General features: G+C 36.9%; 1 protein-coding gene across 4 annotated transcripts in view; it reads left to right on the top strand.

Moving 5' to 3' along the window:
- The window catches only part of ano5a (anoctamin 5a), a 52,059-nt gene that overhangs the window by 17,577 nt on the left and 9,128 nt on the right, over positions 1–25,354 (top strand). For 2 of the 4 annotated variants that reach the window (XM_073868349.1, XM_073868351.1), the window contains 14 exons: positions 3,745–3,852; positions 5,429–5,497; positions 6,569–6,853; positions 7,061–7,176; positions 7,281–7,391; positions 10,553–10,687; positions 11,456–11,561; positions 11,666–11,726; positions 14,093–14,244; positions 15,179–15,259; positions 23,244–23,472; positions 23,668–23,846; positions 23,966–24,063; positions 25,160–25,290. In XM_073868349.1, the coding sequence (XP_073724450.1) occupies positions 3,745–3,852; positions 5,429–5,497; positions 6,569–6,853; positions 7,061–7,176; positions 7,281–7,391; positions 10,553–10,687; positions 11,456–11,561; positions 11,666–11,726; positions 14,093–14,244; positions 15,179–15,259; positions 23,244–23,472; positions 23,668–23,846; positions 23,966–24,063; positions 25,160–25,290 (1,861 nt within the window). Of the gene's footprint in view, positions 1–252; positions 411–3,744; positions 3,853–5,428; positions 5,498–6,568; positions 6,854–7,060; positions 7,177–7,280; positions 7,392–10,552; positions 10,688–11,455; positions 11,562–11,665; positions 11,727–14,092; positions 14,245–15,178; positions 15,260–15,498; positions 15,574–23,243; positions 23,473–23,667; positions 23,847–23,965; positions 24,064–25,159; positions 25,291–25,354 lie in introns of those variants that run through there. The other 2 variants (XM_073868352.1, XM_073868350.1) reach the window with 2 other exon arrangements.

Below are 25,354 nucleotides of genomic sequence, written 5' to 3' on the forward strand. Positions count from 1 at the left end.
CAAATAAGTAAATGCAAATTCTAGTTCAAGATTAAAAATGCGGGAAAAATAGCTAAAACCCTAGCAGCTACCCACAACAACATAACAAGTGCTTTAAATGATAATCAATAAGTACAGTGTCATCCACCCTTATATCACAGACAGCAACACTAACATTTCTCTTCAGAAAAACGTTCTAACGTTGTTTGGTGATGTCATCACTATGAAGGTCTCCCCCTTCCCCCCTCCAGTCTCTCTTTCGCTCTTCCAATGTCTGGGTGTGTATCCTGAAGGAGGGCAGCTCCCATCAAAATGTGTGTGTGTTTGTTTATGGATGTGTATGTCCTGTTAGAGAGCCTGTAAGGGAGGTGGTTTCGTCTGCCTCGGGAGACTCTCATTGAATGATGCAGCATTTGATCAACGGATTGGAGGTAAAGTGTTTCTGCTTTTCTCTGTCCCGCAGTCGATCCGCTGCCCGAATGTTTGTGGAAAGATGGAGGAGCATTGCTATAGATGGCAATTGTTGCATGTATTGTGATGTACATGTAACGGGAGTGTTTCTTCGCAGACTGCAGACATTTCCATCGTCAGGGATTTCCATGTTTTGTTTGCAGGAACTGCGTAAGAAAATCAGTGGCGTTTAATACAACCTCAGCTGGGTTTGGTCACATCTCAGGACGTGGCAGTGACAGTACTGACTGAGAGATTTTTATTTATATAACCTGGGCTGGTCCTCAGTCACCGGCTGGTTTGTTTTTGTTACTCGGTGTGTGTAAGTTATTTTTAGTTGTTAGAGAGCAGCTGCAGACTCACTGACAGGCTCAATAACGTTTCTGCAGAGGATATTTTCCTTCCTGCGGCTATTTGACTTTGAGCAACGTCAGGGTTAGCTGAGGCTGAACACATTCCCCTTATAGAGCTGGTCTGGGTTGGTGCTTTCTGCAGGTTGTGGACTGTACTAAAACATAGGATATAAATGAATATTTGCTGCCAAGCCCTGCCAAGAAATGATGAGATCTTGTGGCAGACCCTCCTGAACACTAAGGGGAAGCAAACACATTTTTGCAGCTTTTGACATTTAAAGCTCACATAACAAACGCTATTTCTGCTTATCTCATGTTAAAGGAACAGTATGTAGGATTGTGGCCAAAACTGGTATTACAAAAACAAAACTTGTGGCTAAAACTGGTACTGCAATCACACAACTGGTGGCCAATACACAACATGATAACATAAACATCAGTTGAGGGCTGCAACTCCACTTTTTAAATGACAATATCCTGGCCAGACCACTGTTGTCAGTGATATAAGTACTTGAAATGAAAATGATTTAGTCTAGTGACATATCAGGGCCATTTTATGATTCATTGATATAAGTTTCTTACATACTGTTCCTTTAATCTTGAGTACCTATAGAGTAGTATTACTAGGCCTGTCACAATTATGAAATTTGACTGATGGTTAATTGTTTAATAAATTGTGCCGATTATGACGATCAATTGCCTGTTTATTGCTTTGACATTTAATTCTCATAAATTTTTTGTTTATGAAATAATTTTCACAGATTGTTGTTGTTATTTAAATTAAATCTTTTGCAAGGTTTATCTGGCAGTACACATAACACATTTTTAAAAGTAATCTGATACTGTCTCGTTTATACAGGCGCTGCAGCTCCCCCTTGTGTTTTTTTAGAGAGATGTGCAATCATTGCGGTGATCTGAAATCATCGCAATGAGGTCAAACAATTGCGACGAGATGATTATTTAATCCTTGTGACAGCCCTTAGTATTACAACCTTCATATCTCCAAAGAGTCTGTAGTTTTACCAGATTTATAAAAGACAGATTAGCTCCAGCAAACGTTCCCCAAAACAAACATGACCCCATTGGTGCGTGCCATGCAGTTAGTCACAAGCTAGCAACAAACCAATATCTGGATAACTTATGGTTCACTTCATGTTCATGTCATTTACATGATATCTAATTATGCACAAAGTCTTACCACCTGCAATTCATGACCCGGTTGGGACTTTTCAATGAAATGCAGTGTTAAACAAACACACACGCAAAACTGAGCTGCTTCCCAGGATAAACAAACTATATCCATTGTTTGCATAAAGCTGTCTGGGAAAGCCTTAAATTCAAAAACATACTTCTTCTTTCGTGCCATTGTGGAGTCTTGATCAGTGGCAGCCGGTGACTTCTCTTCCGAGGGGCACGAATTCAAAATATGTGTTTGTAGCATCATGTCAAAATACGTGCCTGCTGTACACGCGTCAAAATGGCTTATGATAAAAGAGACATTCACAAAATACTCGCAAGACACCCACTTAACACTAAAGTCTGATTACACATGAGATTAAAGGTGCAGTGTGTAACTTTTAGAAAAATATCTTGAAACAAGGGCAATATAATATACATAAATATATTATCAAGGGTGTATAAAGACCTTACATAATGAACCATTATGTTTTTATTATCTTAGAATAAGACATTTTTGTCTACATACACTGTGGGTCCCCTTACATGGAAGTCGCCATTTTGTGCCGCCATGTTTTTACAGAAGCCCTTAACGGACAAACTTTGTTTAATAAGTTGTCTCCTATGATGACATGTTTGTCCGGTGGCAGCTACCGTAGCTTCTCTATGCGTTTCAAAAGCGAGGGGTGAGCCTCACAGTTGGTTGCAACTCACAGTCTCACCACTAGATGCCACTAAAATTTACACACTGCACCTTTAAGCGAGCATCTGGCAAACACGGCGTCTCTTTTATCATGGACACCTTGGACGCGTGTGCACGGGCACTTATTTTGACAAGACGCGTGATGCACATGGTTCACATGATGCGGCGAAAACACAGACATGACGGGCTACATACATGTTGTGACGAGCTTCGCATCGTGCACCCTCGAAAAGAAGTCACCGGTCCCCACTGGTCTGGATATTAAACAAAGGTGTTACGTGAAGTGATGCCTGTGACTTCTACCGTCCTCGTAGTATTGTTCTAGTAAATGCCGATTGACGTGTTGGTGTGCTTTTCCAGAGGAAGTGCCCATGAAATATGATACGTAACCCATACAATACAATACCGTTAACCACCCCCTCCTAAGGAACACTTTATCCAAAAATGAAAATGTTGTAATGTAATTTCAAACCCACTTTACTTCAGTTGTTTTGAAAAACCATCACTTAGCTTTTTAGTTCATCATGATGACCATGTCCACTTTAGAAAAGTTTGACAGGTGGCTTGTGATTTATTAAGGTTATCAAAACAGCTTAAAGGTGAGTACATAATGATAATTTTTGATAAATAATTCCTTAAAGAGAAGTGTGTGCATCTGCTTATATATTTAAATGAAGGTATTTCACTGATCCAGTAGATTGATCTGACTCAACATCCACTCCTACTTTGAATAATGCTGGACACTCTCTGGCCTGTTTTTGCATGTATTTGTTTTGAAGAGTTGGTGCAGATTTTTTCTGGTGTGAGGTATTTTGTGCCTGTATGATGCCTCTGTGTGACAGAATGGTTTTATTGTCGTTGCCTCGCTATACTAACAGAAGAAATCAAACTACATTAAAATTGAGGTGGCTTATTATAAATAAACTTTTATATAAATGTGTTATTTTTCTGTGCAGTGAAAGCATGCTGTTTTATAATATATTTCATTCCTCAGGAGCTGAAAGATTTAATATTGTGCTACACAAATTCTTGTTCTGTCTGGTTTGTATAAAATAATCTTGTGTTTGTGTTGTGTGTGTGCAGGTGGATAAACAGCAGCAGAGCAAGGACTCTGTGTACTTCAGAGATGGCGTACGGAGAATAGATTTTGTTCTTTCATATATTGAGGACAAGGATGGAGAGAAAAAACAGGTGTGTCGCTGATGCTTTACATTTTACATGATGACATTAGGCTTTCATCTGCATGCGGTGTAAGAAAATTTTGGGGGAAAATCATTAGCCACAACAAATTACAAACTTACAGTCCTGCAAAGTCGTTACTTTAATTTAGTTTCATTAACCTTATAGTGGTTTATTAACAGTCAGTCAGACTTTCTATATGGCACTCTTACAGTATTTTTTATGCAAGTATAATTTGTTAGGAGGTCTCTCTTCCTGAATGTATCATCGTTTCATTGTTGCCAGGCTTTCTCAGAATTGTAACTGGCTTCGGCTAGGCCGCTACCCAGACTTAACTTTATCAAACACTCTACAAAAGCACCTATTGTCCGATCCACGATTTTACAAGTGTGTATTAGAATGCTACATGTTAACAAAATGAAAAAGGTACAAACCACAAAGTAAATAATGACGTCTCCAACGTAAATCTCTTTTTTTGGCCTACAACAAACACACGGATTGTAGGCAACAGTTTACTTCCTGGGATTTGTGATGTAGACAAGACCGACATTATCATAATTCCTCCTTAACTCCTGTTAGCATAGCATTGTGAGCGAATCTTTCAAACATGGTAAGGAGCGTCACAAAAATGTATGTTATGTGGAAAATAATGAGTTTTTTAACCATAAACCACACAAACACATTACATTATACCAAATACACAAAATAGTGTTGTTTTTTAGCATGAAATAGGTGCTCTTTAAAGGTGTAGTGTGTAAATTTTAGTGGCATCTAGTGGTGAGGTTGCAAATTGCAACCAACAGCTCAGTCCACCGTTCACCTCTTGCTTTTGAAACACATAGAGAAGCTACGGTAGCCGCACCGGTCAAACATGTCATCGTTGGAGACAATTTAGTAAAAAAGTTTGTCCGTTAAGGGCTTCTGTAGAAACATGGCTGCACAAAATGGCGGCTTCCATGTAAGGGGACCCTCGGTGTATGTAGATAAAAACATCTCATTCTAAGGTAATAAAAACATAATGGTTCGTTATGAAAGGTCTTTATACACCCCTGGTAATTTAGTTTTGTATATTATTTTGCAATTCTGTCAAGAGTTCCCTCTAAAAATTACACACTGCACCTTTAAAACTTAAAATCAATCTTAAAAACTTCTTATTCCAGGAAATGTGATGTATTCATTTATATAACAAAACTTGTGTCCTCGGGTTCATAAATCACAAATACATTAACTTAATAACCTAATATATCTAATGTTTGATGATTCATTATTTTTTTTTCCATTTTTTTCAAATAGAATTTAAATTGGAATGGAACAACCCTGCAACAAATTTAATGTTATGACAAACACACACACACACACACACACACACACACACACACACACACACACACACACACACACACACACACACACACACACACACACACACACATAGAAGATCTAGGAGAATGGGACCTTATGGAGGTTTTAATTCAAAGAGGCGCACAATTTTTATTTAACACTTCGAACACTTTTGTGTCATAAGCAGTGTGTACTGCATGCACCTAAAGCACAAATTACTTCTCATTTATTATTGATTTTCATACAGGAGCGGAGGAAGGAGTTTGAAGCTAACCTACAGAAAGCCGGACTTGACCTCGAGACGGAGGACAAATCTGTAAGTGAAAACAGCACCTGACTTAAAAACTTTCACAAAGAACCCCATTAAAGGGATAGTTAAGCCAAAAATGAAAACTACCCCATGATTTGCTCACTCTCAAGCCATCTGAGATAGATATGTCCATCATCTTTCAGACGAATACAATCGAAAAATGTCCTGGCTCTTTTTAAGCTTTAAAACGGTAGAAAACAGGGTCCATGATTTTCAAGCCCAAAAGAGTGCATACATATATCTTTCACAGAAGTAATCCACACGGTTAACAAAAGCCTTCTGATGGTCATTCTTGCAATTTTGTAAGAAACATATCTATAAAGTTTATTAACTATAGTAACTAGCTTCTGGAAGCTGCCAGTGAAATTCAGCACAGGCCGTAGCGTGCGACGTGTAGTGACGAGCACAGTGACACAAAGGAGAGATCAAAACAACACCAGTCACCAATAAGTCTAAACCTAGGATTTGAGTTTTAGTCACAAAACTAAAAAAATATAACTGAGGGTAGTCGATGCGATTTTGTAAGAAAATATCTATATTTAAATCATTATAAACTAGCTTCCGGTAGCATTCAATGTGCATTTGCCAGAGAGTTTTAGCATAGAACGTATCTTGCATTTTGTAGTGACGAACATGGAGACAAAGATAACACCAGTCAAGAATAAGAAGATGTCTAAACCAAGGACTCAATATAAGACAAGAGGATATTGAGTTATCTATAGCTAAACAACTCATAGCATGGTTCTCGCGAGAGTGTGCATTGCCCGCTAAGTTGGTTATTATAGTTTATAAAGGTTTAAATATGGATATTTTTCTTACAAGATTGCATCAGTTACTCTCAGAAGGCCTTTCTTAACCCCTTGGAGCCATGTGGATTACTTCTGTGAAGGATGGATGCAAATTTTGGCCTTGAAAGTCATAGATCGCTAATAATTAAATTAATTTTTAACCTCAAGATTATTACCATTTGCTAATGATTGTAAATCATTTCATTGTGTTTCTTTAAATGCACCCAATGTAAAGGATGTTGAATGTTGAGTTTCACATTGCTTCTCTGTTATGCTTGCCTCGTTCCAGGAGTCAGAAGATGGAAAGACGTATTTCCTGAAGATCCACGTTCCCTGGGAGGTGCTGGCAACCTACGCAGATGTTTTGAAAATCAAAGTCCCTTTTAAAGCAAATGATATTCCAGAAAAGAAAGAAGTGCCCTTGAGCTGGCTTTTTACACCTCTCCGTCTCCCTGAACATATAATGCGTCCAGAGCCGGATTACTTCACCGCCACGTTCGACAAGAGCAAGATCGACTTTTTTCTCCTCGAAGATAAGGACACATTCTTTCCTCCGTCCACACGCAACAGAATTGTAAGATCTTTTGGAATATTTACTAAAACCTAGCATACATTTTAAGCCCTCCTGGATAATTTCCCCCCCTCAGATTAGCAATGAATTAGTAATGACTCAAAATGTTTCTGCATTTGGAATGAAGAAGAATGATACAGTAATTTTATATTGAATTACCTCCATTACAGCCATTACCAAAAGCTTGTTTCTTATCTCTTTTCTGTGTAGGTATATTATATCCTTTCCCGATGTCCGTACAGTAAAGAGGAAATAGACAAAAAGGGAATTAAAAGGCTTATAAACAATGGCACGTACACTGCGGCCTTTCCACTACATGATTGTAGGTATTTTACACAGAAAATCAAACCTGTCAGCTTGTACACTTGTCTCTAGAGAGCTCATGAAATAGTAATAAAGATTTCATATGTAATGTTTGTGTGTAGTGTAGGTACTGGACCGGGTCTCGAGATCCAAACTGTGAAAGTGAACGCTACGACCTGTACAAACACTGGGCTCGTTTCAGCTGCTTTTACAAGGAACAGCCGCTCCATCTCATACGGTGAGGGAGAAACAACAGGCTTGTTTAATGGGCTAGGGTTTTTTTATTTTTAACTTTTAAAATGTTTTACTTCTTTTTTTCTAGTTAAAGGATTACTCCTTTTTTTGTCCAGATAATTGAATCACCCCCATGTCATCCAAAATGTTTGTCCTTCTTTGTTCATTCGATTAGAAATAAAAAAAATTTAGGATAACATTCCGGGATTTTTCTCAGTTTAATAGACTTTATTGGACACCAACACTTTACAGTTTCAATGCAGTTTCAAAGGGCTGTAAACGATCCCAAACGAGGCATAAGGGCAGTGCTCGAATTGAGGGGGGCTCCCCTATAAGAAGTAAAAATTATACTTTAGGGGGTTCCTTCAGATATTTTTATTTAAGTAAAAATAATGCTGATGAATTCGTAAGGATAGTACATTTTGTGAATTAATCTTTTCCACTAATAAATGTCGTGTCTATTTAAACATGTGAATGTCCATTGCTAAGCGCATGTTTGTTTTGTACTTGCTTAGCGCTGCTTCAGCCCAGCGCTGATGAGGGGTGTCTAAAATAGCAAGAGGGGGCAATCACTTGAATGCATATAATTTCCCCAGCTAGAAAATACATATAGCTTTGGTACGTTAAGTTTTAACGCGTTTTAAACAAACATCTAGGTCAGGGCTAGTCAACTGGCGGGCCAAGTGCCAATCATCTTTATCCGGCCTGCCGGTCACCTTTGGCCGTTTTTCAATCGGAAGGCTGCAGCCTCCGGAGGTCGCATTTGCAGACTTCATTCGTCATCAAGTTTAAGTTAACTGAGCATTACATTCACAAATCATAAGCATATTACAACAATTTACGATTAACTAAGAATAATTGTCAACTTTATAATTGTTAAAATTCTGAAATTAGACTTAATGAAGTATGCAAAATGCGACCTCCGGAGGCTGCAGCCTTATTGAGAAACGACTATAGTCTGATTTAAATTCAGCGTGTTTACTTTTACCTTTACACTGTACAAGACAACACAGAAAGGGGCTGTGTGGGTGCCAACCATCTGGGGGTGCGTAATTATCTGATTCGAGCTTTGGATGCATTCAAGAAAATAACGTTATGCGACTACACGCATGTGACGCGGCGACTGAAAGTGATGTATTTCAGTGTGTTCCAATCAAAACTGTGTGCAAAGTTAAAATTATTAATTATTTTTTGTTTTACTTTATCAGTAACCTTTGAATACTTTAATTACTGGTAAGTAAATTATTAACTATACATATATTCGTAGATTAAAGGTTTTCTCCCATGACAGATTTACGATTAAACTACGTTTTCGTTACGACTGCCACTAGGGGGCGAACTCCCGACATTTATATCTGTATGTAATGTACAATGGAAAGGCTGTTTAGCCTATATATCTATAAAAATATTAAAAAAGAAAACATGTAGTGCAATTTTAGTCATTAGGAGAAGACTGGCTATATGTTGTGAATACTTGACATGTAACAATTAATGAAAGTAAACTGTTATAAACAAAATATGTTTAGGAGTGTTGATCTTTTACACTTTTACTATTAACATTTGGCTCTTACATGTTAAACTGCAATTGTTTTTAAATATTAATAAAGAAAATATGAATTTTCAGTAATTAAAAGGCTTTTAATTTCATTTTTTTTTTTAAATGCATGTTTTTAATGTTTTTTTTTTTTTCAAATATACTACAACAAAAGTAACAAAAATGACAACAACACACACACATATATGGTAAAAGTAAAAAATATATCAAAAGTAAAAATAGGGGTAAAAGTGAGCTATAGTGAGCAACGTACAGAGCTCTGAACAATCTTAATATATACAACAACAAAAAAACTAGGGGTGTAGATGTGTTATGAAATGAGGATCATTCAATTTTGGCTATATAAAGGCACATTATCTGATTTCACATATAACAACTTTCTCCCAATATATTAATATACAGCCTATTATCATTATGATAATACTATGCCAATAATATATAAAAAAGTAACTTGTCATTTGTCATTTTTATCATAAATACTTTGATACTCTGTCATGGTGGGGACTCCCATAAGACTTGATTCAATTCGAGCACTGCATAAGGGTGTTATCTAGCAAAACGATTGTCGTAGATAAGACACTTATGCCTCGTTTGGGATCATTTAGAGCCCTTTAAAACTGAATTTCAATTGTAAAGTGTTGGTGTCCAATAAAGTCTATTAAAATTAGAAAAATCCTGGAATGTTATCCTCAAAAAAAATCTCGACTTAGCAAAGAAAGACATCAACATTTTGGATGACATGCTGGATTTTTTTTTAAGGAAATGAAGTAATCCTTGCAATCGAATTTGCTTTATAGATTTATAAGTAGTATATTTTACATAAGACATTAAGCTTAATAATATGTAACTAAGTGTTATGCAGGATGTTTTAGTAGCACATTCTGTGTATGTATGAACTGTTTCAATATGGAAGTGTACCACTATTAGTGCTGGACAAAAACAGAGATCGTTCGTTCTGCAAATGTCTAAAGTGTGATTTGTGCAAGAAAGGTGTGATTTTTGCAGGCACAGGTGCGTGAAAAAGCATATAGACAATTTCAAAAGCAACACTGGTCCAGAAACTCTTCCTGTTTCAGCTTGTGACTGTTGTTTTATTTCACATATATCATTATCTTTAAGATGTTTGTTTAACTTTTTGATTCAGTTCTATGTGTTCTGTTGGTTGTATTTTATCCTAACGTTTATCTAGTGTTAAAAAACTGGGGCGGGGGGTGCTTCTGGACCAGTGTTGTTTACATCTTTTGAAGTGGTCTATATAAATGAGAAAAGGGTTTCGATACAGCCTTCTCTCTGCAGCTGCTAGTTTGGTTTCTGCAGATTGAACTGCTCAATAAACATTATTTTGTTTGGCTTCTGTGCATTAAGACTCACCAGAGGTATTAGTAGATTTTCATGACATCATTTAATTTTATTTTTTTATATACTATTTTTGTTATCAAGCTATACTATTTTTTATTGCTAAATAAACTTAGTGTTTGTTGTAAGAGCTTAAATAAAACAAAATGATCGCATGTCTTCCACCCATTAAGCCAACACAAGTTTCATTTTGAAATGAATTTGTGCATAGACGAATGTGAGTAATGTGAAAAATCAATATATTGTTACCACAGAAAATACTATGGAGAGAAGATCGGCATTTACTTTGCCTGGTTGGGCTTCTACACAGAGATGCTGTTTTACGCTGCAGTTGTTGGTTCGCTCTGTTTCATCTACGGTTTGGCCACATTTAACGAAAATGCCTGGAGGTGAGCATAAACGTGTATTGTCGTAATATATACATGTATGACAAACATGGATGATGTGTGTTGAAATTATATAAGTGGTATGCTATCGTTTTCCAGAGAAAGAGTTTTCACAATATGTATAGTAGTGTATTGTCAAGCTATTATTATAAGTAGGAAACTAACAATAGCTGCGTTTACATGGACATATCGGTTGAAATGTTCAATCTGAATGAGTAGGCCAACAAATATTATGGAAGTATTGTGAAAAATTATTAGGTAGATATTTTGATAAATAATCGTAAGCACCCAGTTGACGCTACGCATTAATTTCATCATATTTGTTTTCCTACTATGGAAGTCAATGGTTACAACCAGCTGTGTGCTTATCATAATTTATCAAAATATCTTCTTTTGTGTTCATCAGAAAAAAATTAATTAGAACAACATGAGAATGAGAAAATTTGGGTAAATTATTCCTTTGAGTTTTTAAAAAACCCAATAAAAAAACCATTGCCTCGCGTTTGAGTTTTGTCTACAAAAATATGTAACGCCTTTTATTAACAGCAAAAGTAAGAAAAAAGGAATTGCTAGCAGATCCAACCTACAGATAAATAAAGTTCACATATAATAGTTTGTGCCAATGTCCACATCTAAGAATGCAATGCGCATGATATCAATTATGAATATTATGAAATCACCTTATCACAGTTATGTGTAAAACTTGCATGAAACTTGTTTGGGGCTAAGGACAGCTGTTTTTTTTTTGTTCTTGTTGTTTCTCTGTTGTAGTAGGGAGATCTGCAATGAAACCATCGGTGGACAGATCATCATGTGTCCTTTGTGTGATCAAAAATGTGGCTACTGGAAGCTCAATTCAACCTGTAGCTCCTCATGGGTGAGTCCAATTTTCATGATCATGTAACATCAATGAAATGTTTACTTTCTTTGTATATATTTATTACTAATGTAAAATTATAACCTCTCTGAAATGCTTTTCAGCAATCTTATATGTTTGACAACACAGCCACAGTGTTCTTTGCGATATTCATGGGAATATGGGGTGAGTAAGAAACCTTTCTTCATGTGCCATAATTTCCCCCAAAGTTTTCTCATTATTTACTTAACCTTGTGTCTTTTAAAGTCTTTTTTCAAGACCAAAACTGTGATTTTTATGAGTGTTTTCAGACATGTAGACAGTTTGCTTTGTTCCTTTCAAATGGACCAACACAGTAATGACAACTTTGGCTATAAATTTAGGTGGGGCAGATTCTGGGTCGTATGGTAGGCTATATGACTGACCTATAATTAACTGCTAGTGGTGTACACTTTACATTTAAATGACTGAATGCATGTAGAACACTGAGCAGAGGTCTAGTGTCCTTTCATAATTCAGCGTGAGGGGGGTGTTGAATTTGGTTTTAGCCTTTCAGATAAGTGCTTCAGAAAAAGCATGGGAAATAAAACACTTTATTATATGTCACTCGCGATACAACCTGAAGAATCGTCCGTACTAACATTGTCACACAGACTGATATGCGCTTTGCTTACTTTGATTGATATAGCATTTTACGGAACTACATTTATGTCATGTAAAATCTACCCACATGACTCTCTATTAGGGCTCGCTTCATTTACATTTTTTTTTTACCACAAATTTACATTGGAAAAATGTAGCCAACCGAGCCATGCACTCAGTTTCCAAACATATTCATCTCACTTTATGACTTAAAATAGTTTAGAAACTCAGAAAATATTTGTTGAAAAATATCAGACACATTTATGAGTTTAGATTTGATTAAGTTTATATATAGTTCTATATTTTTAAGTGGATTAATATTTTGGGGCACTGTCCCACTTGCCCATACAGATGAGCAAGTTAATGCAAATCACATATGAGCAAACTCAGAGTGTCCACATGTATGTTCAGGGATCCCACCATTAGCAATTCTCAGTCTGAATGAATAAACTACAGCTGTGGGGTTTCTCTGCAATTGTTCTTTTATTATTGAATTATTTTGATCACATTACTTTTGAGTGAGCTTTTTGAGATGCTCAGTAAAGTTTTGTATGACCATATTAGCAAAACACACTGCTGCTTTTTATGCAACGTAAATCGTTACCCATCATATACAGCCTGGTTCATTGCTCCGATCTGATTTGTTTTTGCCGATCTAAGTGTGATTGCTCTGTTCATATATGCCTAAATGAACTGAACTATGAAACAAAATGCTCCGAACAAGCCTGGTACAAGTAAAAAAAAACATGCAAAGAGTAATTTTGGCTTTCTTTTGACACTGGAAGTGGACCGGCTTTTCTCAAGTTTTTAAAGCATGTAAAAGCTTAAATAAATAAAATAATTTCAGACTGCTTGTGAAATATTGGCGTTTTGAAGGCACACTGCAAGGTTTGGTTAAAAACAAGACTGTAATTTTATAAAAAATCTTCTTGTCATGTTCCTGTACAAATTTCTGTGCCTGATTTGTTGTGAGAGTGTTTGACATCGCTATTGTTTCAGTTGTTACACATTATTCAAAAGTTAAACTTCCTAAATTGCGTCAACAAGCAGGGGAATTAAAACAGAGAGAAAGGGAACATGTCTTTCATCATAATGGAATATATATATATATATATATATATATATATATATATATATATATATATATATATATATAATATTTTTTACCTTTATCTGGTTTTGAAACATGAAGCCATTTAAACTAATGGCTTCACATAATATGTTGAATTGAGGTGGACTGAGAATAAGGTGACCGCAAGCGATGTGATTGGTCTGCTAGAACTCAGAAAACATCTTGGTTACCTGAGAAGGGAATGAGACACTGGGTCGCTGAAGTGACACTTTGGGGACTGCCCGGGTGTGAGTGTGTCTGAAGCAAGTATAGATCAACATCCAATCTCTAGTCGATACGTCATAGGGCATCCGAATCTTGTATTTTCAACACGTTGGACACAGCTGCAATGAGACCTAATAGCTTCTGAAACTGCTTACAGTGAGTGAGTGAGTGGCCTAGCTGTTTACGTCTGATCTATTGGGACGAACCAGTTCTAGGACCTGATTTAAGGCACAATCTGCTTCAGTGTCAGCATTTTGAACCTGACCCCCATAACTGAGCGATTTAAATGCCTCAGGTCTAGAATAGAAACTAAACCTCCATCCCTTATTGGAACAATGACGAATTTACCGCTGTCTATTTACCTCACTGATGATGATGTTTTTACAGCAGTGCACACAAAATGCTTTTTCTTCAGTACTGGAGGTCCAATCCTGGGCTTTCATTGGGTGCTTATTATTTAGTCCAACATTTAAAAATCTTTCTTAAAATAAAAATAATTATGTTGCAATTCTAGTATTGCCTTTTTAAGTACCTTCAAGTGCACTTGTGAACTGTAATGTTTGTCTTGCATCAGTGACTCTTTTCTTGGAGTTCTGGAAGCGACGTCAGGCCCGGTTGGAGTACGAGTGGGATCTGGTGGACATGGAGGAAGAACAACAACACCTGCAGCTCAGACCCGAATATGAGATTAAATGCAAAAACCGCCGCATCAACCATGTCACTAAAGTAAGCCTGATCCCAGAGAGCTTTCTTTATAAGTACATAACATCATTTTCTCATACATTGATGTTATTTTATTTATGCATATTTTGCTAACATTTGTTTCATTCTACAGAAAATCATCAGAACTGTTTGCATATAATTATTCTTGCAATCGATGTTCTTAAATTTCAGGTGTTACTGTATGTAACTGTTTGTCCAGCGTTTGTGCATGGATTTCTTATTGTTTTGTCAATGGATTTTACATTAGCTTAAATAAAGAACATTTCCAGGTAGTTTATGCTTCCATTGTATATGGTACAGTAGAAAATTACTAGTTTTCTAGACTAGTTAGAAGATTACTAGACCCAGCATGTTGGCTAGTGGTCAGGTAACTCATAGAGGTTAGTCAGGATAAATGGAAAGTTGATTTTGACACAAATGATATCAAGGCAGTGATGAGTAAAATTGCAGACTACAGTTTGAACAACCGGGATCATCATTCATTGTGATTGGTACCCAACATAGAAAAAAATGCATTTATTATTATTAGGATCGGGTGTGTTACAGCTGCCAGGATGATATTTTTGCAATTGCAAATGCCCCAAAACCCAAGACATGAAAGATTGGATTGATGGGATGATCAATATTGCTTCATATGAGAGTAGGTTTGTCTAAATTAGACATGGGATATTTTCTGGCAGCATATAAATGAAGGTTAGAATCAGAATTCAAACCAAATTTGAATGTGATCTTGTCTAAGTTTGGAAAAAATAGATTTTATACAGGAAAGTCTATATGTGGAGGGAAGGGCAAAATATATGCCAAAAGGTCAGAAAATTGTCGCTTTACTGTCCCCTGTATGACTGTAGTAGTCAAGTAGTGGTTAGTAGTCAAGTTAGCATCTACTTAAGAAACAACATGATTGGCTTGTTTGTTTGGCTCTGCTCATGTTCTGTAGGAACACGAGTGGGATCTAGGGCACAAAGCAGCTGATAAAGCAGGCAGGTTCATCCTGTGCTGGGCCACAGTTCTCTTATGGGTAAGGCTGGTATAGGACGACGTGAGATTGGTTTGCTGTGTTCGTGTGGCATTAGTGACCTGACTGCAGTGTGATCCCAGCTTTGAAAGTTTGAACGTAGACTTATTAGAAACAGAAAAAGTGTTTGTAGACAGCAGTGTGAATACTAGTGGCACTGGTGCAGTGCTAGATTAGGACTCCTGTACTGGGTGTGTGGTGGTGGTTGCTCATATTGCCTGCTTTGCTTGCTTGCTGTGTAGGAGATGGAACCTTACTTACCCGCAACAAGCAAATGTGCTCGCTCATTACTGTCTGGGGCCACCGTCCTTTTTTGGGTAAGCATCAAAAACATTTAATACCTTTATATATCATTATTCATTATCATTTTTCTTACAGTTGAACAAGAAATACTGTTATCAATGATGTTATGTATATAGAGTATTAAATGTAGAAATTATCTCAGTAGTGAGCTGCCTATAGCTTCCAGTATTCCACTTATAGTATCCATTTTCCATCAAACTAAAAACTTTTAGTAAACTACAGTCTTATAGGTTTATTTAAAAATCTTTTTCAGTTTTTTTTTTTGAAAGTAGGCTACTTAAAAATAATCGTAGTACTTACAGTAAATATTATAGTATTTAAACAGATAAGGTTAAGCCCAATTCAACCCCAAACTAGAAAACACAAATGTATATAACTAGGGAGTAATTCCAGAAAACATCATAACATCTTTATCTTGTTTACATTATATTTTACACACATTATATTTATTTGTGTTTTAAATCATGGAATTGTTTGTGAGTCTCACATCCTAAAACTATTTTAAGAATCATTGTTTTATTATAGAATGGAGCTGCGAGTGTAGATACCAAGTCAGCTTAATATAATTTGGAACAGAACTTTCAGGGTCAAAATCGTCATAAAGTGCCCTTGAAACTTCACAATTCCAAAAAGCTGAGATCTAGACTTGATGTTTGTGTAATAAGGAGACATTAGACTGTTAGAAATGCGAGTTGCACTTTTATAAATTAACTGCAAGCCGACACTGTACGAGCAAATTACAATACATGTCAACCCTGTCATTTAAAGTACATTTTCATTGCATAGTGATAATAAAATGTAGATTATTAGAGAGATATTTAGTCCATTTCTCAACAATACATTTTCCATTTATGAGTCTTTTGATAATAATGAAATTATTATAAAAAAAATGCAATTGTTGCACTTTTTAAAAATACAATAAATTTCACAACAAGAAATCTATGCACATGTCCCCCATCATGTACCATGTCCACACCGTTAAGCAGGTTAAGAGATGTAAAGCCAGTTTAAGGACTAGGCTTAAGTCCTGTCTGGGTAACCACACCTATGTTAATTCAAATTTTTATTATGACTTGTCAAACTACCTCAAACTACAAACACAATATGATGAAAATCGGGAAATATGCTTGTATCAGATGTTTACTGAAAAGGATGAGAATATCACATGATATATTTACATTTACCGGTAGTCATTTAGCAGACGCTTTTGTCCGGGGCGTCTTGCTTTATCAGTCAGATATTTACCCCGTAATGGCAGGGATGACAGCAATTACAGTTAAACATGCAAAATGTTTACTATTATTAATATGAACATAGAATAAATGTTCAAAATTGTCTTTTTAATCTCATAACTTTTTGAGGACAATAAGATCATTTTGGTAATTTCCTTTCTTTTTACTTTCCTTTACTTTTTACTTTCACTGAACACCGAGCAGTGTGTGATACATGCAAAAGTACAATGCATCAAATCATAAATGTTACAAACTGAGAAAAACGTTTCAAAAGACACATCATCATATTTGTTTACCCATTTCTAAAACCTCAGATTTTCATTAACTTTCATTATTTTAATGATGAATAAGTGATTCTGATGTGAATACTATATAAGGTGATTTTGAACTATCATACACTCTTAAAAACAAGGGTGCTAACAAGGGTTCTTTGCAACAGTTTGATACAAGAACCATTTTTTGTAACCCCAAGAGTCATTAGTCAAGAACCATTCCCTTTTTATACTGGTGCATCTTAAAAAAATTGAATATCATGGAAAAGTATTTTTTGTAGGTAATTCAATAAGCAAACCTTTGAATATACAACATTCCTTTCACACTACCTAAAATATTTTAAGACTTTTTGTTTTTAAATATGAGAATATTTTATTTTGAGCTTGATTGTCTTGATAAATTTTGAGTGTAAATAGCAGGTACCTTCTAGCCTAGTTTAGTACACGCAACTACAACTATGGGGAAAACTTTTGACTTGACAGTTGTCCAGAAGACAATCATTGACACGCGGTAAGCATCGCTGAAAGGGTTGTTCACAGAGAGCTGTTTCAAAACATATTCATAGAAAGATGAGATGACCCCAGCCTTTGAAAGATTGTTAGGAAAAGCAGATTCAAGAACTTGGGAGAGCGTCACAAAAAGTAGACTGAAGCTATAGTCATCAAGAGCCATCAAATACAGACGTCTTAAGGAAATGGTTTACAACTGTCACGTTCTCTTAACCAAGACACTTCTTAACCAGAAACAAGAAGTGTGTCACCTGGGCTAAGGAGAAAAATAACTTGACTGGTGCTCATTGATCCCAAGTCCTCTTCTGAGATCCAAGTCAAATTTGTGTTTTATTTGGAAATCAAGGTCCTAGAGGAAACATGAAGAGGCACAGAATCCAACTTGCTTACGGTCAGTGATGATTTGGGCTGCCATGCCATCTGGTTTTGGTACACTGTGCTTTATCGAGATCTTACAGTACTTTATGCCTCCATCTTTTTGGAGATGATTTCCTTTTGCAGCAGGACTTGCCCACAGTGCCAAAACTTTTTGTAACTGGTTTTCTGACCATGATAATACTTTGCTTGATTGGCCAGCCAACTCACCTGACCTGATCCCCATAGAGAATCTTTTGCTGCGTTCCAGGCAGGTTTTAGAGCCCGTCAATTATGACTTCAAACCACGACTCACGACTTTGGAGCGTTCCAGGCAAGTCACTCCAAACTACCTGAGCGCAAGGAATTTACGTCAGCTTAACATGTCCATGCGGCGATATACTTTCACGACATACTTATTGTTTTAGACGCATAACACTGTAGTACATAATCGTGTGTATTATTTACTATTCATCATCATCATCGCCTGTCGTCTCATCTGGGACATGGGCCACAAACAAAGTCTCTCCAGGCGTCTCGGTCCTTGGCCAGTCTTTCCAACTGTCCCCAATTGTGACCACTCTTTTTGGTGTCTGCCTCCAGCTCCCTTTTCCAGGTTATTCTGGGACGACCTCTTTTTTTTTACTATTATTATTACATTATTAATAATTTGACTGCAACGTTAAATTGTCCTAAAGTGTATTCCCACCGCCATTGTTGTTTTGTATGGTTTCGCGTGCTATGTGATGTCAGTAGTGATGGGCGATTTCGAAGCACGCTTCATGAGGCTTCGAAATCTTTTGTTTCGAATCATTGGTTCGGAGCTTGTTTCAAACTGGCCAAAGTCACGTGATTTTAACAAACGAGGCTTCATTACGTCATAACGTTTCGAAAATCCGACGATTCACCACTAGGGGGAGTTGATCACAAATGACCAGTGTAGGTGAACTCGAGTCAATTTTATTGTAAAAGTTTATAAAACATTCAATCCTTCTGACTAATAACACTACCATTTTATCTACGTTTTGTTTATAAACAGATTTAATGACAAAAATGTGCATAATTAAAAAGGGAGTTTGTTTTAATTAATTGTTTGCCATAAATAAAACTAAAAACACAGAATACACTTTTAATTATGTCTTAGGGTGTTTTCACATATAGTTCATTTTAAAAGAACCAAACCAGTTTACTTAAAGTTTGGTCCTCTTCAGAAGTGAGTTTGGTTCGCTTTTGGGTCCTTTTAGGGGAGTCTGAGATCACTTGCAGACCTGCCAACCTTTACGCATTTTGCGTAACAGATACGCATTTAGACATCAAACTACGCTGCTACGATTTGTCACTTCAAAATACGCGAAAAGCCAGTGCTATGCATTTGCGCACTAGGCAACTCGTCTATCTGTGTAACCGCATTGGGCAGCAACCTGTTGGTAAAAGACGACGTCGACCAATCATAGCGCTAGTTTTAAACTCTTCAAAGCGGAGAGCGGGGAGCCGTCGAAGCGAATAACGAAAATAACGAAATTGTTTTTCATCCCGGTCCATCTTCATACTGTGACTTGTTTTACAAGGGAGGATGGTTCTAAACACCGTTTTTAAAGGTAAATGGGCAGGGTATGGGAATTGTGAATTGGATCCATTGTAATAAGCCTGCCAACCAGGGGCGTCTAGACGCCTTTTACTGTTGTACGTGCCCCAGTGTAAATCTGTTGTACCCAGTGTCCTATGTTGTGCCTCAAGTTTAAGTTTTTACTTTATTTGCCAGTATATTCATTTACATTGTTAATCGCGCCAAAAAAACTGAGCTATATGAACCGTAATTCACGCTTGTAAACACGTTGCAGTCCCACAAGACAAACTGGCGCGAGCACGCAGAAATCGATGTCCACGAGCGGAGCCTCTGTGTTTACTTTTTGTAGCACTCAGCCGCCGCTCACTCAGAAGCGCATGTGATGTGAGGCACGCGAGAAAACATGACAAAACAAAAGTACGCTTCTGAATTTAAATCAATCTTATTCTTACTCGATTGTTACTGGCTCCTGTCGATGTACATCAGATTTTTTTTTGTGCAGAGCAGGGAAATAGAAGCAGAAAGTATAGATGATGAGGGAGGTAAAACGAACTATATGCTCAGCCAGTCAAAACCAAGTTTAGAGGTTTGCATTATTGCTGAGAAAATCAATGTTTGTGTACTGTTCTGTATTTAAGCAATATCGCTCGAGTAGGAGTGCGATATAGCTCTATATCATCACGGCTGTGATTAGGCCAGAGGCACGAGGCCGCAGGCCGAGTGCCGGAGGCAATCACAGCCGTGATGATATAGAGCTGTATCGCACGACTCCGAGAGCGATATTGCTTTTATACAACAGTTCGACGGCACACGTTTGAAAAACGAAAACTAGAAAACAACAACGGAGTTATTTTAAAAGCCTCTTTGTTTGAGAACTACTTCTTCCGCCACGGATTTGAGGGCGGCCAGAATGACAGGTAACACTTTCGGCTGCTTTGAAGCTCATAACAACTCAATGGACGGAAAAGCCGTTACTTTATATTACCGTTTCTTGGTCACAAAGTGTAGTTTTAAGATTAGTTCAGTCGAGAATATATATGTATTATATTTAAATCTGCAGTCGATTAGTAAAGATAGCGCCTGTTTGAACGTTTGCTTAGTGAGATTCGGTACAAATGAGAACCAAAGCATGAGCGGACATCAGTGTTCACTCGCCCCGCTGACCACCGCCCTCTCTGGGCTACATCTCTGACAGAGATACCCCGGCTCTCATGTTGGCCTTGTTTGTTTATGATCGTCAAAATGAGATCAAATCAGCAGTATTTGGTGTCATGATCAAACTATTACTTGTTTTTTAATTAATATTTAGTGTCTTTTGTGTTGTTATTGTTTTGGCGCGAGGTAAAAGTTAATAAAACTATACTTGTGAAACGTTACTATTGCTTTCTCATTTATTCTTAATGTGATACGAGCACTCGATTATTATTATTAAACTTTGTTCTTGTCAGTACTATATAAAACTGTTTTTTATAAGTGTCAGAGAGATGTTTTTGCATGCTGCTTATAAATATACCAGTGGCCATATCTCATAACATGTTTTAATAGTCACGTCACGATAAAGTAAATGATCAATGTCCACATTTAAAAGCTGCGGTGCTTACCTGCAGTTTCACGGTGTTTTCGCGTTCTGATAAGAAATATAGCTCCAGAAAAAAAACGAGTGTTTATATTCCTCTTTCCAAGTGTTAATAATCCACACGATGTGACAAGACATTTCTCCCATTAACTGTAACGTAACATCCAAGAGCGCCGATCTTTGACTAATAACTTCAGATTGGGGATTCAGACTGATTTATGAGCTAGTAAACTAATGAGACACACACACGGAGCGTGATTCAAACAGCGCGTCTGTGTTTTTCCATTCAGAGATGAGCCTGCTTAGGACCTCCATTCACTAGGTGGCGGAATAATACTAAAGGTGAAGCGGCTACAGTGCTGTTATCAGCACAATATCGTATGGCTCTTAGCCAATCAGATTCGAGAACCAGAAAGAACTGTTGTATAATGTCAGATATGACATTACTGTTTAGTTCACTAGATCTACTTTAGGACACTTCATAAACAGTTGGCATCACTGCTGAAAAAAAAGCAGTATACCAGCAAGACCAGCATATGTTGTGTTTTGTTGCTGGTTTGCTGGTGACCAGCATAGACCAGCTTAATTCTCATGATGATTTGGTGCTGGTTTAGCTGGTGGTCATCATCAGCATACCAGCACCACCAAGACCATGTTGTGTTTTGGTGCTGTATGCTGGTGTCCACCAGCTAAACCAGCATGGGAATCATGCTGGTTTATGCTGTTTTTTCAGCAGGTTTAAACACTATGCTGATAAAATACACAAAAGGATCATCCACATATGTTTTTATTGTAGTAGCAGCTAAGTAATGTTATTGTAAATTTGTGTAAAAGACTCATTATCATCAGTACTGTAGAATGCACATTTGCTAACATGGCATTTATGCATTAAAACATTTTAATACTGTTCATGTTAGGTATGTTAAAGAAAAAGTAGTGGTAGGCCTGCTGTGCCCCATTAGAGATTCATGTCAACGTGCCTGCTGGAATATAAAGCAAGGACATAGCATGCTATTTGTTGATTCTTTGTTATTTATAATGTCCCATGTATTTAAGACATATGCCATAAGCATATTGTTTAATAGGCATATTTTTGGAGGTTGCCTTTTCATTAAATGAGTTCTTCATAGCCTACTTGTATGTTGAAAGACTAGATATGGTGGTGAGTGGGAACAATTTGCTTAGTAGTAAGTTGTAGTAATAAGTCATAAGTAAGCATGTGAACTCAATCACTACTGATCAGCAAATGTGCCTGACCTCGCGCCGCGCCGCTGCGGTAAGTTGCTACTCAAAAAAAATTTCCAAGGTTGGCAGGTCTGCACTTGGTTTGTTCACATATACACCCTGAACTGCTCTGAGAGCGTTTGGAGGGCTCAAACGAACTAGGTGTGAAAACACCCTTAATTAAATTAAATAATTTATTTATTTTTAGAACAATCTTGCTATTATTTTGTAAAAAGTGTAAAATGTTTGGACAGATCTTGCTGCTTTTACACTATTTTGACCAGCAGGTGTCGCCAGCGTGTATGGTGTTTCGAACGCTTCGAAAAACTGAATCAATTTACAAAGCAATCGGTTTAATTGATTCAAAGCTTCGAAAAGCTTTGTTCCTCCCATCACTAGACATCAGAGCTCGGAATTGGGAGTACATCGATCTAGTACGAGTTCACGGGTGGGAAGTCACGGGTTTGACTGCCGTTCCAGTGCCTTTTTACGGGTAGAAGGTTGGAAAAACACGGGTTACAGGTTGCAATACAGAGGAGCTGAAGGCAGCTATGAAATCCATGATATTCACATTTTTTTAGATGCACATGTAGTCTGTAGCACCCTTTTGTGAAACAGAAAGGTTCTGATGAAGTTAAAGGTTCTTTATGGAACCATGCAGCCCTTTTAGAAACTTATTTTAAGAGTATATACAGATAATAATATGTAGAGTGTTGTACAGTATTTTTCACTGGACTGTATGGACACTTCACATCCTAGATCAGTAAGTTTGTGAGCATTTTGGCTGAGAATGTGCGTGTTCAATAGCATGTTGTGTTTTAGTATTTTGCCCTATAGAGAGCTTTTCGGTAGTTTCCACTGCACTGTGATTAACAATATTTGAACTAATTAAGCACTAGTAATCAGTTTTGTGTGAATGACGCATGTACTGCTTTGCTCCCGAACACAGATCTCTCTGATTATCGCCAGTATAATCGGGGTGATCGCGTACCGCCTGGCCGTGTTTGCTGCCTTTGCCAGCATTATGAAGGAAAGTCCCACCAATAAGCTGGAAGTGATAGGAACGCTGATCACACCTCAGTTTGCCACATCTGTAACTGCTTCCTGTATCAACTTTGTCATCATCATGATTCTGAACTACCTCTATGAGCGTGTGGCCATCTGGATTACAGATTTGGGTAAGAAGCGTTTTTTTACAGCTTTTCTCATTTACATGTTTTCAGTCGTCTTTATTTAAATGATTGTAAGCATAGTGAATATTTATCAGGATTGTTTTCTTCTTCACTGTCATACCTAAAAACACACCTCCGTCTCTCAAAGTACTATATTCATAATATACAGAAGTGACCGCCACATATTTTCTTTCATTGCAGAGGTTCCAAAAACTCACTTGGAGTACGAGAACAGACTGACGGTGAAGATGTTCCTCTTTCAGTTTGTCAACTACTATTCATCCTGTTTCTACGTTGCCTTCTTCAAGGGCAAATTTGTGGGTTACCCGGGCGAATATGCCTACATGTTTAGCAAATACAGCGGGCTGAGAAATGAGGAGGTAAAACTGACATCGAGTTAGTGCTTACAATTTAGTTTATTTACTAACTTTTTGCAATCGTTAATGAATTAAAAGATGTGGGAAAAACTAAGATAGCATTGTTTTTGTTTTTTTTGCAGTGTGAGCCAGGTGGTTGTCTGATTGAGTTAACCACTCAGTTAGTAATAGTTATGGCAGGGAAACAGGTGTGGGGCAACATACAGGAAGCTCTTGTACCGTAAGTTTGTGTTACGTCAAAACTAAATGGGTGATTCTCACGAAAACTTGGTTTTAAAAATGTCAAGCATGAAAATGGAAAAATTGCTTAAATTTACTTTTTTTCCCACCAGACATTGAAAAACAAAGTCTGGAGTAAATGGGAACATTAATTTAAAAACTTTTACTTATCATTTAACACTTTTTGTAACATAATTTAAAAAATTAGTCCTAAAAAATCTCATTACCGCAACAGTCAGAAAACATCAACACTGACATATTTTCAAAATGACATGACAAACCTGAAAGAACATAATTTGGAGATTCTGCACATGCATTTAAAATCAAAGTATTATGCTTCTATTAATTAAATTAACATTTAATATGCATCTGTTGCGGGAATGATAATCAAAATGTCGTGTAAGCATTCTGACAAGACAATATTTCAAATTAACTGTAAAAAAATGATCTTACCTGGTAGCCATCTTGAAGTAACTGGTCCATGTGCTTGTCACTCAAAATCAAACTTTATTAAAATTCTGTATGTGTGCTTAAACTGTTCTCAAAAAGTGTTGCGGAGGATGAGAACATCAGGCATGGACACATCATTTTCCTAATTTTTCTTCATTATTATTATACATGAATATTCAGTTAATATTTTTTCTGTCATCTAAAGTAGTCTAGCAAAACATCCATTTATTTTTTTACTTGATATTTTTGTGTTAATTTGATTAAAGTACAACATAACGCATGTTCAAACACAGCCGGACACATTGCGGTAATGAGAATTTCAGCAGAAAATGAGATAAAATTTACAATTATAAATTCTTATGTTGAAATCACACATTGTGCAAGGTAGAACACAGTATTGTGTTAATTCTGATGCTTTTTAATGTTACTATATTATACATTTTAAAGCTAAAATCATTAGTGCCGTGGTGTTTCAATGGTTTCGTGAGAATCACCCAAATCGGTATTGCACCAGATATTTGTTTTATTATTTGTACAATAATGTTTTTAATGTTTACAATAAAGCATAACAGATCGATCCATGTCCAGGTGGACAAAGACGTTTGCTGTGGACAGTGCTATATGTATTTATGTGTATGTGTATGTAGTTGGTTGCGTAACTGGTGGGTGAGCAGGAATGCCCGAAATCATCCAGAGAGTCTGTACAGCCGTTGGGAACAGGATAATGACCTCCAGTCCTTCTGTCAGCTTGGCCTTTTCTATGAGTATCTGGAGATGGGTGAGTACTTCTGCAGGCCAAGCTCACATTACAAGATTTTTACAATAGTTTTGCTGAAAATGAC

Source organism: Misgurnus anguillicaudatus, chromosome 6, assembly GCF_027580225.2.
Source record: "Misgurnus anguillicaudatus chromosome 6, ASM2758022v2, whole genome shotgun sequence".
Taxonomy (NCBI): Eukaryota; Metazoa; Chordata; class Actinopteri; order Cypriniformes; family Cobitidae; genus Misgurnus; species Misgurnus anguillicaudatus.